The sequence below is a fragment of the Myripristis murdjan genome, chromosome 17 (genome assembly GCF_902150065.1).
Source record: "Myripristis murdjan chromosome 17, fMyrMur1.1, whole genome shotgun sequence".
NCBI classification, from domain to species: domain Eukaryota; kingdom Metazoa; phylum Chordata; class Actinopteri; order Holocentriformes; family Holocentridae; genus Myripristis; species Myripristis murdjan.
The window spans coordinates 16216985-16243090 of record NC_043996.1 but is presented as its reverse complement, the minus strand read 5'-3'; the positions used below and the strand labels follow the sequence as shown (position 1 = coordinate 16243090).

Genomic DNA, 26106 nt, shown 5'->3' with positions numbered 1-26106 from the left:
ACAGTGTGTGTGTGTGTATACATGCATGCAAGCTCTGTGTACATGTGTGTAAATTCACATAATAAAATCACACATTCAGATGTGCCATGGTGGGTGCAAAGTACATCCCTGTGTGCAATTATTTCCCATAAGGACAAATGCAACCCAAATGACATGACATTCTATCATTTCCATCGTTAGTTCAGTGTTTTATGAGTCATCACAAAAGTTACCTGCTAAATGTACTGCCAGTGTCGCCGCCACCAAATAGTCTCATTATTCGACAGAAGCTGCCTGTTTCATTGCCCCGAGCCTGGCCAAGACTTTCCTTCTTATTTTTTCGGCCTCTTTTTTCTCCCAGTCTCTGTCTTTCTTCCTCTGTCTCAGAGAAACACCGCTCTGAGGCATCTGCCTCATTAACCACCATCAGCATTTTGTCTGCTGTGTGTGATTTGGTCATATTGGGGAGAGGCAGGGGGTTGTGTGTGTGTGCGTGTGTGTGTGTGTGTGTGCACATGCACGCACATGTGTGTAGAATGTGTGCGATGTAACTCTCATTAGGCTAAAAAAACATTGACATTTTTGCCAGAATCCAGATCATGTTTTTTCCTCCTTTATGTATCAAAGGCTTCCTCCAATCAACTCCCCAGTGTGTGTGTATGTGTGTGTGTTTGTGTGTGTGTGTGTGTCTGTGTGTGTGTGTAGATCTATGTGGTAGTGTACTTGGAGACAGATGTTTGCTGATTAGACAAGTTCCCACTGCCAACTCAGCCCAATTCACCCCTGACAAAAAAAAAAAAAAAAAAAAAAAAACATGACGGAATGCAGGCGCTCATGGTGACAATGCCCACCACCCATCTTGTTTCCTCTCACTTCCACTTATTTCTGTCTTTCTCTTCCCTGTATTTTTCTCTTCCACTTTTTTCCTTTCTTCTCTCTAACTTGCTCTCTCCCTGCTTCACACACACGCACACACACACACACACATACACAGAGGAACCCAATACCGTGTGATTGTGGCAGCATTATTTCAGCTGGGTGTTCTTCTGGAGTTGTTTTACTTGTTACAGACACCTCTGACTAAGTCTGAAGTTTCACAGAGAACGTATTCTTCTGCCAAACTTGCAAACGATAAACTTAAAGCGCTTAGTGCTTCACTTGATACTCCTTTTTACATCACAGCCACAGAAGTCCCATTCACACACGATTGAAACTTGCATATACAGCTGGGTTTTGGCATTTATTGCAATGCAATATGGCAATCATCACAATTTCTCCTCGGTAGTTCTATTTTACACATTTACAAACTAGATAAAAAAAAGACCATAAATAAAGGAAATGCTTCATGTACCTAATTCTGAACATCAAACAAGAGACATATGCAATAGACACAGATGGACAATGTTCTAGTCTAAACGTCTAATTCAACAGAAATAAGAACAAGTCGTACAAGGTAAAAAATAAAACAAACAAAGAAGCCATTCAATATGTTAGTGTGATCCTCCAAATTAAACTAGTAAGAGCTTGGAATGATACATTCTGTCTGGTTCCTCCCACTCTCTCTGGTAACTTTGCATATTCAAGATATTCAAAGATAGCTGATGCCTTGACAAGGGAGATACCGTGTTGTGTGCATTCACATTAAGCACACCACAAACACCCACTCACCCACCCACACACACCCACACGCTGAGACAAGAACATACACACACACACAAACAAGAACACATTTTGTCATTTTTCAAGTCAAGCCCAAAGCAGCAAAAGAAAACGTCGGAAGCCATTCTGCTTATGCACAGCCTTACATGTCAGCCTTTAAAAGACAGATAATCAAAGAACAACAAAAAAAAAAAAACAACAAAAAAAAAAACAGAAATGAATAAGAGGATGAGGCTTCAGCCCAAGCGTTTCAGTAGCTTATGCTATCTGTCCACTTTCCAATCACGGTTCTACAAAACTGCAGGACGGAAGTTTACAAAAGTGCTGCTTTTCTCTCTGTCTCTCTTTTCACTTTTCATTTTTTTTTTTTTTTTTTTTTTTTTTTACATTTTTTCCTTCCACTTCTTGTGTCCCGCTTTTGAAAAGTCCCTCTAAAGTGCATGGATGAGGTAAATGAAATTCCTCTTAAGACAGATTTGTATCCGTTCTCCGGCTCAGACTGGAACCATTCTGTTCTGTATGTGTTGCATTTGGGACAGCATTTCATGCTGCACACTGGCAATAATTATGTCCTGATGTGCCAGTGTGATGATTCCAATCCTGTCCATCTCCCTGCAGGCACAGAGAAAAAGATTCAAGGTCAAATAATCAAAGCCACAACAAGCAATATTTTAATGAAAGAATGTGCCAGTGGTTTATAAAGCAGACCCTCTCACATAATTTACTTACTGCAGCATTTAAAAATAAAAGTGTGCTGACATTTTTGTGGAACCATGCAAGTAATACAGTGGCAGTTACCACAAAGATGCCTCATAGATATTTACCAGCCCTTTAATCTTGCAGTTATATTACTTCATGTGGTGTTGTAATTCATGCTTTTCTTGCGTGTTCCACACTAGTTGGATTTATTGCACATGGTTTGTTGAATAAAATGACTCCTGTTTCTGATTTTAAAATTGTTGCATCAAGGAAGCTCACATTTCTGACTGTAATGATAAATGTGGCAGTTGTGCCTCAATTATGACTCAACACCGATTGTTGCGGATAAAGCAGCAATTCTGGCTGTGATGCAGATGCTTTTGAGTTAAGATCCTCAGGTTTACGAGGGTAAATGGAGCGATCTGTGAGGTGTGTAGGAGGACTCACTGGTGTGTGAGGCTCAGTAGGCTGTCCAGGGTGGTGTATCCTGCTGCTGCCAGCGTGTCTCGGTACCTCTCCATCCCTATGGCTTGCAGCCACTCGCACACCGACCACTCTGGCACACACACCTCCGGCACCACCGACACACACACCTCCGAGCCCACCCCTGACTCCAACATGGTGGGTGTGGGTCTGCAGCGAGAGAGAGAGAGAGAGAGAGAGAGAGAGAGAGAGAGAGAGGAAGTGAGACATAGGGAGATCGGAGTGTGAAAGGACGGTTGAATGAACATGGTGCAGTGTCAGATACCGTCTGTGTGCTGTGCCAGAAAATGTGTGGCCATTTAAAACTAATTTACTGCATTTTTATACAACCTAACAGGACCCGGTGGACCAATTAACATTACCGAGCCCAAATGTGATATACTCTCATGTGTGGATGAGCACTGATATCAATATTCAACTTGCATTCCTGTGCCTATGTGTAACTATCACTTTTAGATGCACAGAAATACAGTGATGCAATTTCTAGAATATTTTAATGAACATATTCTTTATTCTGTGGGTGTACGATATTTGAAAAAGTGTATATTTTCTTTGTTGCAGGTGGTAAATTAGGTATAGATAAAAGAAGGCAATGCATGTGTGTGGATAAATTTGTCTGTGAATCTATCAGTATGCGTGTGTGTCTACATATATGCACCTGTCTCCTCCCGTCCTGCGCAGCGTCCCAGGGTTGCGGATGAGTTTGTCGAGCATGTTAAGTATCTGGCTGAAGGTGGGTCTCTCCGCTCTGTCTCTCTCCCAGCAGTCCAACATGAGCTGGTGCAGCACCATGGGACAGTCCATAGGGGCAGGCAGACGGTAGCCCTCCTCTATCGCTTTGATCACCTACAGGACCGGGACAGGAGCAGCGAGGAGAGGTCGATTAAAATACATTTGCATTTCCGGAACTAAGCGGGTCATTTCTGATGGGTCTCCACCATGCATGTGATATTACATTTTCATTGGGCTGGGTCCAAAGGTGAGACTTTTTCAAAACAAGGTCCTGGTCTAGGAGAAAAAAAAAAAACGCTAGCACTGAGGCTAGCACTAAGCAGTAGTTCCCGTTCCTTTTATTTCATGGGTTCTTAATATTTATCTTTTACAAAATGCCTTGGGACTGGGTGAATAAAATCTTGTTTTGCCCGGAGCAACCCCCACAGTGGGAGATTTTAAAGCAAAGAAACAAGCAATTTTGGTTCACCTGTCAAATACGCTGCCGCAGAATTTAATATATCACACAGAGGACAGCTCTCTGCTCTGTTTTGCAAGTTTCCTCCCCAGGCCTTCCCTGTTAAACTATCCTAGACAGCTGGTGCCTGTATCACTTGATTTATACCAATGTTTGAGTAGGGATGATTTTTGGAAAACATTTTGTATGTTGTACCAGATTAAAATCTTCCAAAGACTCCTCCAAAGTCTTCCAAAGTCTCCAGAAAGTGATATTTATACAGTAAATACTTAAATAAACATGCTGCAAAATGGCATAAATTTGGTTATATTTGAATTCTTTTTAAGTTGATTACTCACATCTTGGTTATTCATGTCCCAGTAAGGTCTCTCTCCGTATGACACCACCTCCCACATGACGATCCCATAACTCCACACATCACTGGCCGAGGTGAACTTCCTGTACGTTATGGCCTCTGGAGCGGTCCATCTGATGGGGATCTTCCCTCCAGGAGAGTGGTAGGTCCCAGTGGCCTCCTGCAACAGCAGTAACAGTCGTATTGCCTCAGTGAGTAATGGAACTTGTTCATTTATTTATTCACCCATTTGCAAAATATGCATTTCGGCTGTTGGATGAAGAATCTTGCCTCTCCATTTTTTATTTTTAATCTCTTTTCTCTGATGCATTTTAATTCTAAATTGAGTTTCAGTGGGTTTCATAGGTCTCTGTCATTATTAAACTAAAAGGGGTTGAACTAAAGATGTCATTGCTCATAAAGGACCACATAAATATTCATTTCAAATAACAAAATACAATGAATTTTAATGAAACAGCAGCAGACTGCTACATGTACAGTTTTTGGTGTACAGTTTATTTGTATAAATGCTGACATGTGTGCTTACATGTGTACACGTGTTTATCTTACCCTTGTCGTGTAGGCAGCCTCCGGGTCGTCCTCCAAAACCCGACTGAGACCGAAGTCAGACACCTTACACACCAGGTTGCTGTTCACCAGGATGTTTCGAGCCGCCAGGTCTCGGTGAACATAGCTCATGTCTGACAGGTACTTCATACCCGAGGCGATGCCACGCAGCATGCCGACCAGCTGGATCACCGTGAACTGGCCGTCATGTTTCTGGAGAGGCAGGGAGAGTTTAAAATATAAACACAGCAGATGAACAATATGGACACATAAACAAGTTGTGATTGAGCACAAATGTGCTAGAGGGTGGGAAAGTCATTAAAAGTCACAATTCTCTGTTAGGTTAGATTTCAGGAACAGAACATGATAAAACACATGCACATACCCTGAGGAAGGCGTCCAGGGATCCATTTTCCATGTATTCTGTGATGATCATCAGTGGCTTGCCTGAACAGGTAAAAGGAAAATTTCAGTCAGTGATCATAATCCTAATATTTTATTGATGAAAATCACAATAAAAAAGGTATTTTGAGGGCCTGCTGCTTATGGATTTCCAATAGAAACAAAGCACAATGTACAGGGGCATCTTTCAAAAGTGTGAACTAATAAGTTATGGAGAGAAAGGCAGTTTGATTTGATGGGAACGGTGTTGATTGTAATGTGTAATGGTTTTTACTGCTTGAAATATTTGTCCACATTCACCGGTTCAGCATGAAGATGCACTTTTCCCAAGATGTAAATGTAATTCTGATGTAAAAAAAAAAAAAAAAAAAGAAATGCAAATGTAGTAAATTCATTCCTTTCTCTGTTGTATGGAGGATGGGATAATAAGATGAAAATGTTTTTTTTTTTTTTTTCATTTAACTGTGATTTAAACAGATTCTTGAACCTGGATCCTCCATACTCACTACACCAGCTTCCAGCACCTCTATATTTAAATCTCTTTTCTATTAAACCTGTACCGCTGCACCACAGGTAAACTTTACACAAAGTCACATCTTTTCACAAATTCACATCTCAACATTGCTGTACAAACATGTTGTCAACCAAAGAAAGAAAGAAAGAAAGAAAGAAAATCACATTATTTTTGCATTTTGTCAACTACTCACATCTAGTGACCACCCCCTCCAGCCTGATGATGTTGGGATGATCAAACTGTCCCATGATGGAGGCCTCGGACAGGAAGTCCCGCCTCTGCTTGTCAGAGTATCCTGCCTTCAGGCTCTTGATGGCCACGTAGATCTCCCTCTTTCCCTGGACGCGCAGCCGACCACTGCACACCTCTCCAAACTCTCCTACACACACCAAGCATACAGTGATGTGAGTGCCAAGTAGGCATGTGTGTGTGGGCTTCTGTGTGCGTGCTCATGCCAGGCTTACCCATGCCAATAACCCTCTCAATGTGAATGTTGCTAACATCAATCTCTTTGGCGAACTCGTGAATGGCCTGATCAGGGTCTTCATAGGTGAACGGATCCACGTAGATTTTGACTCCTGTTGTGGAGGAGAGAAGAAGAAAAGAGGGAGGAGGAGCAGGAAGGGTGAGAAATACATTTTACTAGGTGTATAATGGCTGGTTATGGTATGTAGGTGTTTCAGCAAATATGAGGTCTGTGTGGGTGGTGTGTGTGTGTGTGTGTGTGTATGTTTGTGTGTGTTTGTGTGTATGCTGCAGCCTACCTGGGTTAAGATGTTTCTCCTCCTCTGAGTCCTGCTTTGTTTTGCTGTACTTACTCCTCCTGATGAGACATCAGAAATGATAGACACAGATACAGAGTCACCCTATGATAGCATTTTCTTACCATTTCTTTAAACTGCTCACATTTTTGTCATTTTTTACAGTTAGGTAAACTTTAAAAAGGTAAATAAAATAGTGAGTGTATCACTATTTGTCCAAGTACTGCAGTATTTTCACTGGATGTTTCAGAATTTGCTGTGATAGAGAGAAATGAGAATGGAAACAGGGAGCAATGGGCCGCTAAAAAAGACGCCCAGCAACCAGATGAAAGCATTTGAGGGAGAGAGGAAGGAGAGGCAGCGCCTCAGGTAGCGCAAGATAAAAGGTGTTTTCCATTAAACAAAGAAACTGTCAAAAACACCTTTGTGGTGGAGCAGGTGTGCGTGTGTGTAGGTGTGTGTGTCCAGATGTGTGCGTGTGTGAGTGTGTGTGCCAGCGGAAGCTGACACAAGAGTCGTGTTGCCGAAGAGACAGTAATGACAAGTCAGGGACAATGGGATTATCACTGTCTCCACTCTAATCCCCTTTAAAAGCCCCAGGTAACACACACGCATTATTTAGCCACATAATAGCTTGGGAATTCTGTGTGTGTGTGCGGGCGTGCGTGCGCGTGTGCGTTGCTTGGTCAAAGGCAGTAAGTAAAAGTAGAGTGATTGTAATCTACTGAGATGCTGGGAAACTGATGGAAGTGTGCATGCATGGATGCCTGTACATGTTTGTGCTGTTGTGTGTGTGTGTGTGTGCATACCTGCGGCTAATGATGAAGACAGCTGTGGAGATCAGCAATAAAATCCCCACCCCACTGACAGACAGCAGCAGGAGTGCAGAGTTAACTCCTTCGCCAATCAGAGGGAAAGGATCTAACGATGAAAAATAAAATAAGTCACAACCAAGAAGTTACAGCTCCTTCGTAACAAACTCAAATCTGCAGGCGTGTCTCAGAAGTACCCAGCATGAAAGTGTGGCCAAGCAGAGGATTAGCACATTACCTGAATTGGTTGAGAATTCAAACGGGGCGCTGAACTCTCCGTAGCCAGCAGCAGTGCGCGCTCGCACATGAAACACGTACTCAGTGAGGGCGTTGAGTCCGGTGACATCAGCACTCCGGGACAAGGTCCTCATTATGCGATAGGACCGCTCTCTCTGATCCTGGTTACAGTGGGCAAAAAGACGGCCTCTTGTCAATGCCCAAGAACAAATCTGTATCATCGCTGAAACACAAGAAACATTCTGGACAGCTCCATGAACGGCATTGACCTGCGGACACCTCACCTTTTCATAGAACTTGACCTCGTACTCCAGGATGACGCCGTTGGGTCGATCTGGTTGTTGCCACGACAACAACAAGCTGTGCCTGGTGACATCAGAGGCTTGGATGGACGTGACCGGAGAGGGAGCTGAGCAAAAGAGAGCGTGTGTGAGAGAGAAAGAGAGAGAACATGAGCATAATTTTGTAGCATATCATACGTCTTTTTGATATTAGTTGTAAAATGGCTTCAGTGAGATAGTTTCAGATAAAGTGCAGAATCTAATTGCCTCTTCACCCACAGAACCTTACTATAAATTCTGGTGGGGATCCCAAGGTTTCCAAAAATACCAGATATCTCAAGCTGAATTACAGGGAAATGTATATGAAATGATGCACAAGAAGGGCTGACCTGAATGCTTTGAAGTTTCAATTGTTGCTTTGGCAATCGATGGTTAAATCATGATAAAATTTCGATACTTTGATAAACTGCTTGTTTCTCTTGACGCAAACAGATCCACCACAGCTCGGCCAGGGCACACCCACACTTGTATTCAAGACAGCCATATGCACAGAACAACTAGATATTTTTTATCTGATGTAATGGTGCACGCATTAAAACGGCGGCATCTTGGGTTTTAATATTTCACTCGATATAAGTGTGATGTAGTTTCAGTGAAGCGTTGCAACCAACAGATACAGAATATGTGACTTTGTTGTGCAGTGTGAAAAAAAAAAAAAAAAAGATTGGAGCTACTTAAGAGGAAATCAAGCACTGTGCCTCCATCAGGGTATTTTTGTCAACAATCCCACTGACCCGCTGTTCCTGAGAACCAACCTACATCTCATTCCTTCCTATTCCACAGGGACTTCTCTCCCTCTCCATTCCCTTTCTCCTCTTACCTCCCCCAGTTTCCTATCGCTTTATCGCTGTTTGTCCTCTTTCTGTGCTTATAATATGATATCAGGCCATATGGCGGTGCAGGTTGGGCTTGACACATCCCAGACACACAATCATGCTGTGCACACACAGCTAAGTTATTTCCCTGGGGCACCTGGAGCCAAGCAGGTGTGCTTATTTCTAAATGCCACCATAAAGACTTAAAGCATAAAGCAACGACAGTTGAAAAGTAACAGTGTGTGCACCAAAACTGCCCATGGAAACTAATGGGGAGCATGTGTGAGAAACACCGCACACACACTGCCTGACACCCTCAGAACTAAAATGAAACACATCATAAAGTTCGGGCACCCTTTAAAACACTTCCGTGGTCAAGCGAGCTGACACTTTAGGAAAACGTCCAAAAAATCTTACTCTTACGTATCATCAGTCTATGATCTATTACTGTGTGATGAAGAGCTGCTTGTTTGTTGTACCCACTTTTCATCTACCTCTACTCCAGTCGGAGATTTTCCAGGAGTTCAAAGAATGCCTTTTGACGAGATCCAGAGAACAAGCCATTCCCTTCATTCATATCAGGTGTGTGCATTTCCCAGACGATAGAACCTGGCCGTGCAAATTGGTGGCATCCACGTGCTCCCGATGTTAATGTTATCAATCAAGATAGCCATAGTGTAGCTGAATGCTGTAACATTATAGTTATCAAGGAATACCCATGTCTCATAAATCTGTCCTTGTGGTTCATTTTCAGCTTTGTTGTATGAAATCTAAGTCTTTGTTGGGCAAAGTCAGACAATCTGTGCTGCATCTCGATTTCTCGAACTTGGACACCCGACGTAGCCTAGCATTCAGGTACAACTTCTTGTTGGGAATCTCTTATATCTGATAAATCCAGCACCACCTGAAAGCAGGATTACTAGTTATTGTATTCAGCCTATGGTTTGGGGTGTAAAAGGAGAGAGCAATAGGTGCAGCAAATATAATAACAAGATAGCGAGATCTTCGAGTCGGCATCAAAGCCCTCTCTCAAAACACAACATGCACTGCGACTGCATTGCATTATGGTCTATTGAGGCTGCTGTCGGTGGAGAAATTGGCATCTCCTTCCTCTTTTACAATAGCTTTCTCTTTGTATAGATGTTGACGGCTGGTGCAAAATAGTGGGAGCAGAAGCACCTTCCTTTTCAATTCGAAGATCATTCACGACACCAAAATGCGATCATTCACTGTTGAAGTTTCAAATAGTCCAAAAAAAAAAAAAAAAAAAAATCCAATTCTACTCCGCGTATCTTAGCATGACATCACATTGTCTACACCAGGCCAGTTAACAACAGGAGTAAGAAAAGTAAACTACCCCAGAGCTAAACAGACCCAGACTTGCAAGATTCATTGCCAGCAGCAGTTAAGTGAAGTCTTTTAGTTGTATTTTTCCTTTAACATGCACGCATATTCATGCAAATGAGCACACAGCTGCCCACCCAAACAATAACTGCTCATATCTTGCTTCCTCAGTTATGAACGCCGCTTGCAGGGCCTTGCTTTGCTGTTGGTATACACTCAGTGAATAGCAGCTTGTAATGAGTTGACCCACTTATGAACAAAGGTCACGAGCAGGTATTGTGCTGCAGCCAGCAATCTGACAGACACATTGGGAGGTACACACATACACACACACACACACACTCCTTCTCACCAGCTTGGTTGGTGGTGACGGTGACAGACGCACTCTGTCCTGCCCCTGCACCACTGGCCTGAGAGACCCCGTTGTGTGCGTGGATGATGAAGGTGTAGTGTGTGTGCGCCCTCAGCTCGCTCACTACGACCCTGGTGGTCTTCAGGCCGGACCAGCCGGGGGAGATGAGCACGTCCGGCCCGCAGGGCAGGCAGAGCTGGGAGCGAGAAGAAGACGCAGAGCCAGGTCTTGTGAAATCCTCAGATGTCAGCCCGCTCTGGAACGCACCCCTCCCCGACTGGATGTCAGATCCCACAATCCCCTGGTCGGACTGCATCCCCGGGCCGCCGTGCTGAGCCTCGGGCTGGAACACGGTGTGATTCCTGGGCAGGGCTTTACCCGCAGTCTGGCTCTGGCTTCCAGTCTCACAGATGAGGCAGTCCAGGCTGTAACTGGTGTCAGTGCGTCCTCCCAGTCGGTGGGGGGGGCTCCACTCCAGCACCACTGAGGTCTCGTTCACCGCTGAGATCAGCTGCTGTGGCGCCGATGGTGGCTCTGAGTCAAAGCAAGGGAGGGGCAGGGGTGCAAGTAAGACCGAGTTCACATCATAAGAGAAAAGAGGTGGGATGCGATGGGGTTGGGGGTTGTTGTGAAGTTGTTGGCAAGGGTTGAAATGTTGCCATCTGGCACCAGAATGGAAACCATACTGTTTGGTAGATGTTTTGATGGGTTAGATGTTTTCCTCTGTGGTATTTTTTTTTTTGTTTCTGTGTGCACTGTATGTGTGTGTGTGTGTGTCTGTGTGTGTGCATGCATGTGTATGTGTTCAGTTTTCCCAGGCCAAGAAAACCATGTGCTGTATATAGGCATAATTAAGTTTATGACATACAGACCAAGGTCTCAGTCTGTCACACAGAACCTACTCGGAGAGAGGGAGAGAGAGAGAGAGAGAGAGAGAGAGAGAGAGAGAGAGAGAGATGGAGGGCATTTATGCACTTCTCAATGTCTTTAGTTATCACGGCCAGACAGGATGTAGATGGTGGCTTAGTCATAAGTAATGGGATCAGAAATAACAAGGGTGGCATTGAGACAAGTTTGTGTCTGCCTCTGTTTGGTGGAGATAGAGGGGTGGGGACAGAATGAATATGCTTTTTCTCACTTTGATTTCCAAACAATGCACGCATACACATTGTGCATGTCCATTGTTCACCCATGCATTTTCTTCCTGTGAGTGTTTTGTGTGTGTGTGTGTGTGTGTGTGTGTGCGCGTGCATGTGTGTGTTCTTACGTGTGCACGCCATGGAGGCAGGGTCGGTCTCGGCACGGAAATATCCAGAGTGGCAGGTACAGACTGTAGCTCCCTCTCTGACAGAGTGGCTATGTGGGGGACACTTGGAGCATCCTGCATCTGAAACCTTGGCCTTGTAGAAACCTACAGCACAAGCTGCAGAGAGAGAGAGAGTTAGAGAGAGAGAGAGAGAGAGAGAGAGAGAGAGCGAGAGAGAGAGAGAGAGAGAAGAAAGCAGTGAGCAGGAGGAGACGTTTCATTTTTGATTTCATATGAAGACAGAAGAAAAAGTGAAACTAAAATTACTTTAAAACTCATCAGCTCCTACCCACATACCCACACATCGTCACCGAAAACACACACACACACATACACACCTACACACACACACAGACACACGTGCCAGCAACAAAACCAGAACTGAATATATCAAAAACCCACAGTGCCAGCAGCCCACACAAATATAATTGACATTTAAATACGTGGAGGGGGAGACAGAGAGAGAGAGAGAAAAAGACTCGGAGAGAGAGAGAGAGTGACAGAAACTAAAGGTAGGTTGTCCTAGCGTGTGTTGAGAAAAAAATATAAAAACAAGAACCACCTTCTCTCCGTTTACCGAGGAGCGCATACATTGCCTGAGTGATGCTACAATAAATGAATGCTTAATTATACCACTCGACATCCATCGGCGCAGCAAAGGAGCCGGCAAAGCGTGGTTGTTAAAGAGCAGATTTTCTCTCTAATTTCAGAAGGAAATCCTTCATTTGTTCCCGCTGCAATCATTTTTTCATCACCTTCTTTTTCATCATCACACTCTATTCATTCTCCTTCCTCAGTCCCCCCCACCAACCCCCCATCTTTCCCAGTTCTCTCTCTCTATCCCTTTCACTCTGTCCTGTTTCCAAGGGAGATGAAGACATCCCAGTGGGAGTGGATTGGAATGTGGGAATGGTGTGTGTGTGTGTGTGTGTGTGTGTGTGTGTGTGTGTCTCGGAATACTTGACACTATCATCAGTAGATGAGAGGGAGGAAGTCTCCTCTGTAATCGACTCACACCAACCATCCTGCTCCATCTGCGTGAGCCTCCATAGATTCGCTCTTTCACACACTAGTTCTCTGCTCCCCCCCTCCGTTACACTCTCTCATTCGCTCCCCACACACTTCCTCCTCGACCTCTACTTATCTCTCTTTGTCTCTCTGATAACACACACACACTCTCTCTCTCCTTCCAGTGTGTCAAACACAAGAATGCTTTGAAGTTCGTTAGCGGCTGTTTATAGAGCTGTATCGATACAAATTGAACTGCCATGGCACAAGACCACACACACACCCACACACCCACACACACAAACACACACACACACACAGTCACATGCATAGCTGAAACTGGCACACAGTTGAAACCTGGAATCATAAACACTTTTACAGCTGATATGAATGGCTTTCATCTGATCAGCGATTTTCAACATCGAGTGTCAGCTGATTGAGCCCAATACAAGCTGAGATACAATGCCATCATTCTCCTGGTGCGCTTCACACTCATTTGTATCAGACCTCATAGCAGCCAAGTAAGAAAGAAAGCTGTATGGCCGGGAAAGACGGGGAACTAAAGAGAGAAAGACAGAGGGAGGGGAAAGAGAATGAGAAGCATTGTATGTGACCTGTGGAGGGCTCCTCTTAACAGGATGGGGTTAATTATAGGACTTACAGGACTGTGCCAGGGGGTAACACACACACACACACACACACACACACACACACACACACACACACACAACCACAATGGTCAGGGTAGCCTTTGTCCTAGTATCACCCAATCCTCTATCCTTTTCTTCAACACAGAAGACAGAATGAAGGGGGGAAAGAAAGAAAGTAAGAAAGAAAGAAAGTGAGAGAGAAAGAATAGAAGTGAGCGAGCATTTGAGGCCATAAACTTCCTTCAGCTCCCTCTGATGTCTCTATTCTCTCTGTTCTGTGCTGTTCTTTTGTCTCCGTAGCGTCGCTTTTGAAGGGGAGTGAGCGCTGACCTGGAATAAGAGCTCATAAGGGTGTCATTAACCCAACATTAACCCTGCACCACCGAGGGCTACGCAGAGCCTAAAACTCAACCAGCTCCCCTGGTGAACTGGGAGGGATGCACGCTGAGAACACCCACGCATGCACACACACACACACACACACACACACACACACACACACACACACACACACACTCAGAGATAGTGGTAAGATTAAATGAAACTTTAAATGGTTCCTGTGTGGGAAATTGGATGCAGGAACACGCATACCCCTACATACCACTGATAAGTGTGTGTGTGTGTGTGTGACAGGGGGTTGCGGTGTGTGGGTGGGGGGATGGGTGCATGTGTATGTGACAGTGTGTAAGCAGTAAGTTGTTGACTATTCACATCCTGCCAGTGTGCGGGGAGAATCCGGAGGAGTGAATACACAGCAATCAGCTGCTTGGCTGCTTGAGACAAGTGACAGAAAGCAAGAAAGAGAGAGAGAGAGAGAGAGAGAGAGAGAGAGAGAGAGAGAGAGAGAGAGAGAGAGAGAGAGAGAGAGAGAGAGAGAGATGTAGAGATACAAAGACATGGTGAAGAGAAAGAGAGGGAGTGAGGAGAAGGGGGGAAAGACAAAGACTCGGAGGGGAAGGTGCCCTTTGATTACTATCAGCACCGTCGACATTTACATATGCATTCTTCAGCTACCTAAAATGCAAATGAAGCTCATTGCAAATCCAACTACAAGCCCGTCGGCAAGCTGCATTCCTTTGTGTGTGTGTGTGTGTGTGTTCATATCCTTGACCCTATGTTATCTGTCATCATCCCTTGTTTCTTGCCAGGAAAGGGGTGTGGATAAAAGGAAGAGGCACTGACACCTGTCTCTGTGATGGATGGGGGGCCGGACACGATGATGGACGGATGGACGGATTGATAGACTGTCACTGGAGAAGGAGGGGCCCTATTAATCGTGGAGGTTGTGTCCTTCTAATTAAAACCCAGAGCAATGCTGGGGGGGGACAGAGATGACACCCTCATCTCAAGCTGTATGCCTCTTTTAACCCCGTGACCTCCGATGCACCCTAAATCTAAACTAATAAAGTAACTTCAAAGTTTGATTTTTTTTTTTTTCTATATTGTTCAGCAGTGTCACATACATCATGTATGTGCTGGTTGCAACGCTCCATTGCAGCTTCACCATGTTTGTACTGAGTAAAAAAAAAAAAAAAATCAAAAACACGATGCTTTATGGCTGCACCATTACATCAAAGAGAAAATATCTAGATGTCTTGTGCATTAATTTATACACATTTGATTTGGTATTTGGAAACCTGGGGATCTCCACTAGAACTGAAGAAGGATCATAGCAAAAATGGAAAGAATTGTGTACCAAAATGCTATCAAGGTAGCAAAACACTTTATATTGTATATATAATGTTTACACATATACTGTTGACTGTTTATATTTATTTACATATACTGTTTATTTGTTTATACTGTTTATAGTTTATACATACTGTTTATATTTATACATATTGTTTATAATTTAAATATACTGTTTATACTTATATATCTTATATTTTATATTTTATATTTACATTTTTTCCCCTTTTTTTTTCTTTACTTTGCTTTATTTATTTATTTAGGCTTATACTTGGACCTGAGTCCTAATTTCATACCACTAACATGTAAATGTGAGCTGATATGACAATAAAGTTCCTTGAATCCTTGAATCCTTGAAAAATGCCTACTACTGTGTTTGCTCACTTCCATCATCACAGTTGCTGCTGTTTGTTCAGCTTTGCCACTCTCATATATGTTGTATATTTAACTGATGATACACAGATGGCTGATCTAATAACCTGCTATATATATTTTTTCCCCATTGAGCCCAACAGCCCAGACCATGGATATGAAATTGGAAATGAATATAGCTGTGCCAGACTCAGCCCATTACCAAAAACCTAATTGGCATTTGCATGTAAGTCGGTGACAAATTCACCAAGGACATATCGGTTTGCGATGCGACGAACATTAAGCATGTATGTTCGCTTTCCAGTTTTTCAACCTTAGGAATGTGCTTTGCGGGTGCTACCACTTTAAGTTTGTCTAAATTTAAATACTCACAAAAACACCCCAGCTAAGCGGTGGTTAGGGGAGAGACATGTGTGGATCTGTGTGTGTGTGTGTTAGTGTGTGTGTGTGCCTGCCCAAAGCCAACAGTGAGGACATTAGCATGTGAAAAGAGCTGTACAACAATGCCCCCCCACCCACCACCAGCAGCAGCACCACCCCACACATACACACACACACACACACACACACACACACACACCCCTCCCTTGACCAGAGAACAGGGAGAAGAGTTGAGAGCAGAAGAGAAAGGGGGGATAATGAGAGCAAGACAAGAGAGAGAAAAGAGCCGGGCTTGTTTCGGTGCCAGATAGATGCAGACAGCCTGGTGGAGCTGGCAAACACTCCCTACATCAAGAACAACCTGGGAGAGGGAGACAGTGACACACACACACACACACACACACACATACACACATACACACACACTGTATATAATAGTGGAATGCGAACCATTCTCCCCCACCTGGTTTTGGCTCATGTCAGACAATCGTTTGTGCTGTTCCAATGTCTCTCTCCCTGCTTTGTCACCTGCCATACATGCACAAGCACACATGCACACTTATACACACACACACACACACCCCTCTGTTTGCCCTGCCACACTCTTCTCCAGGCGTTCCTGGGCTGTCCTCCAAATTGTGAGTATGCAGGGGGCTTACAGTCGTCTGTTACACAGACACATATTCAAATACACACATGCACACACACACACACACTCAGAGTACACACATGCTTGGGTAGTCCAGAAATGCAATGCAATAATTAGAAGGACTGAACACAGCGATCATGTGCGCTTCCTCTCATCCTCTGTCACATTCTTCTTTCTGTCATCTCTCTTTCTGTTTTGCATCTCTCTCTCTCTCTCTCTCTCTCTCTCTCTCTCTCTCTGTCTCTCTCTCTCTGCATTTCTCTTGTCCAAACACTTTCTGCTGTTGATGAGACACTGCAGGTGCGGAGGACGGAGGCACAGCCATGAAATCTCCCTGGACACAGAGAGCACAGAAACATGCACACACACACACACACACACACACACACACACACACAGAGAGAGAGAGAGAGAGAGAAACATTCCAATCCTCCCAGGCAGCGAGCAGAATTGAGCAGAATCAGACACGAGAGAAAGGAGGCCAGCAAAGAGACGCTGAAACAAAAAGCTGAGGGCTCCTCTTTCATTCCGCCTCTCCACCCGTTCACATTTCAGATTCTCTCTGTTGTTTCTCTTCTGCTCGTCTCTTGTCTCTCCTCCCTCGTTTCCGATCCTCCCAGCCGGATCGCAGCTGTCAAACTTTTGACGTCTTCATCCACCTCGGTCATGACCCTGCACTCTGCAGCTTAACACGGTGTGTACGTGTGTGTGCGGCTGTCACTCAGAGATTTTGACGTCTTCATCAGGCTCAGTCATGACCTAGGTCTTAACCGGGGGTTGAAAAGGGAGGGAGGGAGTGGGGGGGTTGCCTCTCTTTTCTTTTCCTCTACTCGTCCCCTTTGCACCCGATGACGAACTCCCAACAGGGGAGGAGACGGGTGTGTATTGATGCCTTCTGCCGTCAGTGGCCTTCTCTCAGACGCCCCCCTTTCCCATTCACTACCTAATCTGCTCTTCCTCCCCTGCACTTTCCCTCTCATCAGCTGTCTCCTTATTAAACAGTTTCAACACTGAAAAGAAGCCTCTGTCTCTCAGTATAGTTGGGTTAAGTTTTATTTAAAAGTTGCTTTATTTGCATGGTGATATGCATTTCATACATAGTAGCAATAATATGGAATAATATGTGCTCGGTTGACCCTCACTGGAGAAAAAACAGAAGCCAATGCTTTACATATTTGGATAATCTCTGGGATGAAGTTTCTTATAAAAGAGCACTATACAAAATTGTCAATGGTTGACTTAAGTGAGGACTGTTTTGAGTCAACTGGTAAATAGCGTGCAATAAACGTGAAATTTTAGGGTTCTTGGTATAGTATAGATTAATCAAAACTGTATTGGAATCACAATATGGATGAGTGCAATATCTGCAGCAGCTGCAACTTTATTTATTTATTTATTTATTTTTAAAGTTAAATGTATACCATTATAAATGAAGCATTGTGGAGCTACAGAGATGCCCTGGCCTACAAATCATATTCTCCAGATGTACGACCCTGGCAAAAATCACATCATCCTCCTTTTTCTAGTTTTGTTTTCCAGTTAAATTGAAATTTATGATGCAAAAATCACCTCTCCCACTAAAATCACAAATATTATTGCAATCGCAATATCTATCAAAATTACAGCCCTTGTGTGGTACTTTCCACTTTAAAATGGTCCTTACTTCAGTAAACCCTCAGTTTTTCAGATTACACCTTTAATCAATCTTAATATGGACATAAGGAGAGGATGTGTAACTTTTCCATTTCATTAAATATGTTCATCCAGGTGATGCTCACTGACTCTGTGCTTTTCTCTGCATGTGTGTGGCATGCAGACAGATCACATGAGCCCTTGAAGATCCTGAAACCTATCGACCTTGGTGACAGAGGCAGTCAGGTCCCTGTGTCTCTAAATCTCTTATATCCATTTGCATTTTCTTCCCCCTTTCTCTCAGCATTACTCACAGCCCCCGCTCCCCCCCTCGCGAGCATTTCTAACTTAAAGTAGGATAAGCGCTACGGCGTCCGTCCAACACTGCAGGGTCAGAGTTTTTGCTGAGTAGCATTCAGTATTCATCCGGACTTTGATGGATTTCCACTGAGGCAGCAGTGCCTGGCCGAGAGCCTGACAGGCAGCGAGAGCAGAGAGACAGAGAGGCTGAGAGCAGAGAGCAGCAGATAGATAGATGGCACTTCACATCTGTTGAGGGTTCAACAGAGTCAAGGGTCTCTCCTAAATCTAGTTGAGAAGGAACATCTTTCAGACCTCAGGGACCACCTCCTCCAAACCGCCTTCTCTTTTCAGACGGAAGGAGGCAAATGGAGCTGAGTGAAGGCGAGGGGCGTGGGTAGTGGGAAACTTCATGTTAGTCGCACAGGATATTGCTGTGACTATTTCTTTTCCTACTGCAGGGAAGAAGGCAAACATGCATCTCGAAATTAAAGTTATTTTTCTGTCAACTGGCACTGTAATCGCACAGTTTGACACCATACTTGCTCTCTCACTGTCTCTCTTTTTGTATCTCTCTCTGCATCCTTCCCTCTCTCTTCCGTCCTTTCTTCCTTTCTCTCTTCTATTCTCACTGAATTATGGCCCTGTTTGTTATACAATTAGCCTGCTGGGATAGGCTTCATAAATAAAACTGAGGGAGCACATCAGTGAATCGCTCTCTTCTGTCTCTCTATTGCTCTCCAGCTGTGTGTGTGTGTGTGCGTGTGTGCGTGTGTGTGTACATGTATGCATGTCTGTTGTGCATGCGGCTGAATAGGGGGAGTGGCATCATGTTGTAAAACTGTCTCCACCAAGTCTGTTGCACCCCGTTCACCCCACTTTCTGTCTCTCACAATCAAACACACACACACACACACACACACACACACGCGCACACACACGTGTAATGTTCAGGACAACAACAGTATTACACACCACACACACCACATGCATGTTAGCGAGAGCTGTGAACAGTTTGCACATTTGCTACAATAAAGTTAAGACCAGATTTGTAAGTGATAGAAGGACATTTTTGCCCAGATGGCTGTTGTTAATGTCAACATACCACATACTGGGACGAACACTCCTCCACTGAGAACAAAAACACTGTTTCATTCTCCTATAAAGCTTCAATCAAAATATGCTGTGATACTGAAAAACACAGTGGTTGGACTACAATTGCATTGTTATGTGGAGTGATTTGTACACTCACTCTGTGTCTTTTATTTGCTCCATGTTTGCCTGTATGTACTTGTCATGTTATGTGTAAATGTCTCCCTGTATAAATCCCTTCATGACAATTTCCTATAAATCCCTTATACTGAGTCAAGCAATACATATTTTTTTTTTGGATAATATCAACATTTTTATACCATAGAAAATCCAATGAGTGAGGACTACATTTAAATTGGCTTTATTAACAAAGAATTTATAATGGACATGGAATAGATAAAGAATACACTTTTATATTTTATATTATTTATTTGCTCTCTTACCATAATAAAAGGGATATGGATGAGTGCCAAGCAATACGCTAAATACACTGGAAAGCTCACTTCTAAATGTAATCTATGACAGGTTGCCATTTTGAGAGTGACAGGCATAGCCAATTCAATTTTGGTGATAACAATCTGACTAAAATCCATTAGTTAATTTGGGGCAATTTTGCTACAAGAATCCATAGAATATACAGTTAAACTAAAAACGGATGAAAGTCTCCCGGCTGTATTTTTAATAGTGCTGCTGTCTGTCATCCTCTACAACCAGTGCAGATGATTATTTCAAGATGTGTGATTTTATGTAGGTGTTGAAAATTCACACCTAGCATCAAAAATCCACATGCCTTTTTCCATTTGAATATGTTTTAAAGTATTCAACAAATACTTTGTCATTCGTTTTCAAAGGTTGCTGTAATCTTCCTAAGATGTTCTTTACTTTAAGTGCAGTAAATTACAATATTATTGTAACTGCAATAGTGGTCTAATGACTATCCATCCACTCAAGATTATACTTCATGCCTGACATATGATAATACAGACTTACCTTTGCATGCTCCACTCTTTTCTTCGTATCCTGGGTTACAGTGACATCCACCAATAGGAACCAGCCACTCTCCATCAGCGCCACAGTACATTTTAGGCTCCTCCTTCTCTTCTGATTGGTTGACACAGGAACCCCTGACCTCCACTAAGGAGGAAGTGTCGGCTCCGGTGACAGTGTCAGGGAATGTGGCCAGGTTTCGGACAGTGAGAGGGCAGGTTTTGTAGAATACCCTGACAGAAACCAAGGCGATGCAGGCACCAACATCCTGAAAGGCCAAGTAGAAACCTTTCCGCGTCGTGACTTTTACATCGCGGACCTCCGTGTTCAGCTTCATGATACGGTCGCCAACATCCACCTGAGTGCAAAGAGAATAGAGTCATTAACCAATAGATTCATAAAAAATACAGTAAACAGAGTCAAACATAATTAATTGAATTCATTTGCTGGCTATGGAATTATGGCCATTCCTGAACTTTACATTTTTATTGACAATCTTAACCAGATAAATCTCCAGTCAGTGTGGGAGAAGAATGAGCTTCAGTTCTCAGGTTACCAAATTTACAAGCAACAGTAACACGTGCAAGATGAGAGCTGACGACATTCCTGAGACCGTTTCATGGAGATTAAAGACAGAAGTGTGAGGAAAACAAATAAAAGGAAGAGCAGATAAGATCGAATTAAAGTGAGTGAAGGTGGATGATGCGGGAGGTCATTGGGTTCAGCAGGAAAAGACGATATGAGGTTCTTTTCAAAGTCAGTCAAGCATGCCCTTATGTTGCAGGATAAAGACCTGAACGTCAGACTCTGTATGGCAGCTAAGTTTGACTATCCTACACTGTGACTATATTGTGACTTGTCAGTATTTTCATTCAAGATATCTATAATGTCATTCTGAGAGGCAGACATAACACAGCCTCATGCTTTCTAGGACAAATTACATCACTTTTGCCATTCATTCGGCTTTCAGTTTCATATATCCACAATTCAGTTGTATATATCCACAGTGTGAATGATGGATATCTACATCTGTATTATTACTAGTCATAATTCGAGTTTCATATATCTACAATTGAATGATGATTTGTCATAACTCAAGTTTCAGATATCTGCATTTAGGTTATGATCAGTCATAATTACAGTTTGAGATACCTACAATGTCATTCTTACTGGTTAAAACATAATTTAAGATGACAGTGAAGATATCTTGAGTTGAAGGGAATTACTGATTTGGACTGAACTGAAATTTTGACTAGTCAGAATTCAGTTGTAAGTACCTGAAACTGGAGTTATGACTAGTCATGATTCAGTTGTAGATATCCACAATGTGGTTTGTGGATACAACTACAACTGGCTGTAATCTGTAAAACCTCATAAACATGAATGGCAAAAGTGACATCATTTTTCCTAGGGAGGATGATGTTGTGGATATCTGAAATGTTCTTTTTGACTAAGAAGAACTGAATTACGGATATCTGCAACGCATAAGCAGTCTGGCTGTTAAATGTTAAAATGGCTTGCCATAGACTCTGTTATTTGGCGTTACCTGGGTAAAGCTCTCGTCAGCAGCCACGGTGTCGACCTTGATGAAGCTGCTGTCTTTGATGTAACTCTCTCTATCATCGTTGGACTCATGGTAATACAGATTGAATGTCTCCTAGAAGGCAAAAGGAGAAAGACAGATTAAATGACCTACTTACAACTGATCAATGTTTATCTTATCTTTTCTCAGAACACTTTGGTGAGTCAGAGCGAGATTTGTGCTCTAATAACCAACACCTGTAATAAAGCAACAGGCACAACAAGCTCTCCTCTAGGACAATGGTTTATTAGTGAAAAGGTTATCATTTTTCCTCAAAGTAACTTGTATGCCATCAAAACTCTTTGGTGTCATCCAGTTTTGCAAAATTTTCCTCCTGCACAAACACACCATAGAGAGACTTAATCAATTGTTTTCTTATCCTTGATGTTCCTTTTGCTTTCCTTGTTCTCATGAACATGTATACTACGTATATTAATCCCAGTACCTTGCAGGTGCCGGTGACTCCTGGCAGGCTGTTACAGTCTCTCAAGGTGAACTTGACTTCAACGTAGACCCGCTGAGCTCCGGACCGAGGGATCCAGTCTGTCCTCAACCAGTTGTTCTGATTGGGCTCTAGGACGTTACACACCTGGTAGGTTCGAATGGGAATGTTCTTTTCATCCATAATGCTTACCTCCTCCCACTGCAATTCAAACACACACATTTGTATTACTATACATATGAGGATCTCCGCTGACTACGTTCATTCCCTTAGCCCTAAGCCACACCGTAATCTAGGGTTGGGTAATATGGACAAAAATATATCATGGTATCTGTGGCTGAATACTGTAGGTTTAACAATTGGTGATTTCATAAATGATTTAAACAGAAGATATTTTTTGATAAGCAATCATTAGTAATATGGATATGTGGTTATGCTGACTTAGTAAGTAGAGGTAAATAACCGAACAGCTAAACCAGGCCAACATGTTAAACAATTTACAGTACTGAAGATTATAATATATTGCCCATCCCTACCTTTCTACTCTACATGTGTTATACAAAGTCTAACCTATTAACCTGACCTAACTTAGCCATAACTCTAACCTTAACAGAACTGTAACCCAAACCCTAAGCCTAAAATATCTTAAAGAAGTGATGACTGCTACAATATTCTGACTTTGATAAATTTCCCTCACCTTTTTATCCACCTGAGGACTTTTTCGACCTTGCTAGTATAGATATACAAGTGCACAGACATGAACATAGGCACACACACAGATGCATGTACACATAGGCAGACACGGGCACAGACGCACCCACATGCACAGGCACAGAAAAAGGAGAAGGGGAAATTTAGATGCTGGAGTGAAGCGTATTCAAATTCACAGATGCCACTGGGAAAAGTCACAGGCTAATTCAATCTTGCATCAATATTCTGCGCTGGACAGTGCTTCTGATTTGTTGCGACTCCAAGGTTTTAGCACGCATCTCCATACAAGTGAACCAGTCTCAACCTTCGCCGCCCCATCCATCTCAACAGAGCCAAGTATTTGCCTTGTACTGTGACCCTTCAAATGACCGCTGAGGCCTCCGAACTCCAAATTGCCTTTTTATTGCTACTGAATAATAATTTGCCCGCTCCCTACTTGTGAGAGCTGTATACACTTTGAATGTCCCGTGTCGAAAGAGGGAAAAAGAGGGGGACACAGTCAGAGCATGAGGGAATATATGCACTTATGTGTGTGTGAGACTGTCTTTGAGTGTCCCTAAAGTGTATGTGTGCGTGTGTATACACATGCGGTTGCATCTTTGTGTGTGCTTGTATGCTTGTGCGCTTTTCTCTGTGTAGGCTACACGTATGTGTGTGTGTGTGTGTGTGTGTGTGTGTGTGTGTGTGTGTGTGTGTGTGTGTGTGTGTGTGTGTGCATGCACATGTGTGTGTGTGCATGTGTGTTAAGGAAGAGTGCTCTAAAGAAGCTGTCATGGGGTATGATGCCTCCTTTTTTACTCTCCTTTGGAGTCTTTGTCAGTAGACAGAAATCACAGCTGTCAGAGAAAAAAAAAGCAGTGCACTTGTGCCCCAACCATGCAGAGATGGTGTTTTTGTGTTTGTGTGTCTTTGAGTGTGTGCATGTAGTTAAAGGGATGCGGAAGGGGTTGAGGGATTTGGGGGGGATGGAAATGGGGGACGGGGGGATGCTATAATCAAAAGCTCAGTGCGCGCAGACCAGGACCCCGTCAATCAAGTGAGAGAATGGGAGCATGGTGACTGGAGGGAGAGAGTCAAGTTCACCAATAACTCTTAAACCAACAAAGAGGTGAGAGAGACACTGAGCAAAAGGAGAGAGCGAGACCCACCGAGAGAAAAAGAGAGGAGACATACAGAGATGGCACATCACAGTGTAGACCAAAAGACAGGAAAAAAGAGCAAGAGTCGAGAGGCAGTGAGAGCACAACACATAGAATGTTTCCAGTTTGTTGCACCAGGAATTTTTTTTTTTCCAAGCAACTACATGGTAGTAAAAATCTCTAAAAAAACATTAACACCCACCACCAAGCTGGTTTATACCTCTTGGTGTGCCAAACACGAAGCCAGCAATCTCATAATGGCACTTAAGCTTGGTGAACAGCTCATTTCAAAATCTGTGAGATGATTATTTACAACCAGAACAGGTTCCAGACCAAGTGTGTGAGTGTGTTAGTGCGTGTGTGTGTGTGTGTGTGTGTGTGTTTGAGAGAGAGAGAGAGAGAGAGAGAGAGAGCAAGTTGTAAACAGTGTATGTGTAGGAGCTCACACTCACCCCTCCCTCTGAAGGACTGGCTTCCCATTTCAACTCTCCTGGCACTGTCCTGGTATCCAGTAGGGTCACTACAATCACACACACACACACACACACACACACACACACACACACACACACACACACACACACACATACACATTAAAACAGGGCTATCTAATATCCATTTCAAATCTCTAAACTGTATGAATAAAGTTAAACCGCATAAGCAATCACGCCAAAAACAAAATCCCTCTGATAAATGACCAGCGGTAAAGGCAGGATAAATTATCAGGATGTATTGTGTATCCGCATATTTTATTTAATTGCTCTGAGCTTGTTATTAGCTTTGAAACAGCCAATCAGATTCCAATATACCGGTGACATACTGGAGCGCCAACAATAGCCTTATCATGTTCATGTGTGAAAAATAACCCCTAAAATGTATTTTCAAAGTTTAAAACATAAATCATTCATGTACAGTAACAACCAGCTCCAGCGGAACCAAACAAAGGTTGTCCTGACAGCGCTGGAGAGAGAGAGAGAGAGCCCATCCAGATGAACTCCCTGGGGTCATCGAGAGCCGATCTAGGCAACAACTCCCCTCGAAACCTGAAGAAAAACAACGTCATACCTTTTACCCAATTCTAACTTTTTTGTTCCTCCGTGCGCGCAATCTTTCACATTCATTTCCCCCCAAAATCTCCCTGCTCGTCCCAGGGCGCACACAGCGCGCTGTGCCTGGCGACGCCAAGTATGGAAAGCCGAACGTGCCATGGACGCCTCTCCGTGAAATCCTTACCTTCGTTTGGTGGGTAAATCCTTGTCCGCGAACTTGAGACGAGAGTTATTATCCAGATGGACGCGGAGAATGTTCGCCACAAATTTGCAGCCATTTGTGCCGCGTGGAAGCGTGTGTGTCCCCCGTTGGCTCTGCGCACTGGCTGAAGCGGCTCCATCCCGGTGGGAAAAGTGTGTGTGAATGAATGAACCGAAGTGTGAGAGCGAGTTGGATGCAGCGGACACTGGGGCGGTCTCTTACACGCGGATGCTCCCCTAATGATAAATCAAATTACTTGAGACAAAATGACATGTATCGGCTTTCATCGGAATTGATGCTGCAGATTTATTTTTCAAGGAATTTTGTTCTCCAATACTTTCATGTTAATTGGCCCCCCTGAGACGATTTTTGTTGTTAGGTGTGATTTGGCACAGAAATGGACATATAAAACAGTAGGCAGAGTGAA

General features: G+C 43.4%; 1 protein-coding gene across 1 annotated transcript; it reads right to left on the bottom strand.

Annotated features, from left to right (window-relative positions):
- Positions 1 to 1713: 1713 nt before the first annotated feature.
- Positions 1714 to 25818, bottom strand: LOC115375071 (ephrin type-A receptor 4-A-like). The gene is made up of 19 exons (XM_030074351.1): positions 25662 to 25818; positions 24881 to 24948; positions 22582 to 22779; positions 22101 to 22211; positions 20558 to 20912; positions 11756 to 11911; positions 10489 to 11022; positions 7921 to 8045; positions 7638 to 7797; positions 7397 to 7508; positions 6591 to 6649; positions 6291 to 6404; positions 6020 to 6205; positions 5296 to 5357; positions 4914 to 5123; positions 4348 to 4524; positions 3479 to 3666; positions 2785 to 2970; positions 1714 to 2250 (listed from the first exon to the last, which is right to left on the bottom strand). Exons 1-19 carry the CDS (start codon positions 25816 to 25818, stop codon positions 2133 to 2135), a joined length of 3276 nt encoding a protein of 1091 aa, XP_029930211.1. The 3' UTR covers positions 1714 to 2132.
- Positions 25819 to 26106: the final 288 nt, after the last annotated feature.

Excerpts from the sequence above, each read along its gene's own strand:
- LOC115375071 (XM_030074351.1), bottom strand. The coding sequence starts at position 25,818 with ATGGAGCCGCTTCAGCCAGTGCGCAGAGCCAACGGGGGACACACACGC. Across the intron at positions 22,780-24,880 it reads CCAGTCCTTCAGAGGGAGGG|TGGGAGGAGGTAAGCATTAT; the intron begins GTGAGTGTGAGC and ends TTTGAATTGCAG. Across the intron at positions 7,798-7,920 it reads AGGTCAAGTTCTATGAAAAG|GATCAGAGAGAGCGGTCCTA; the intron begins GTGAGGTGTCCG and ends CACTGTAACCAG.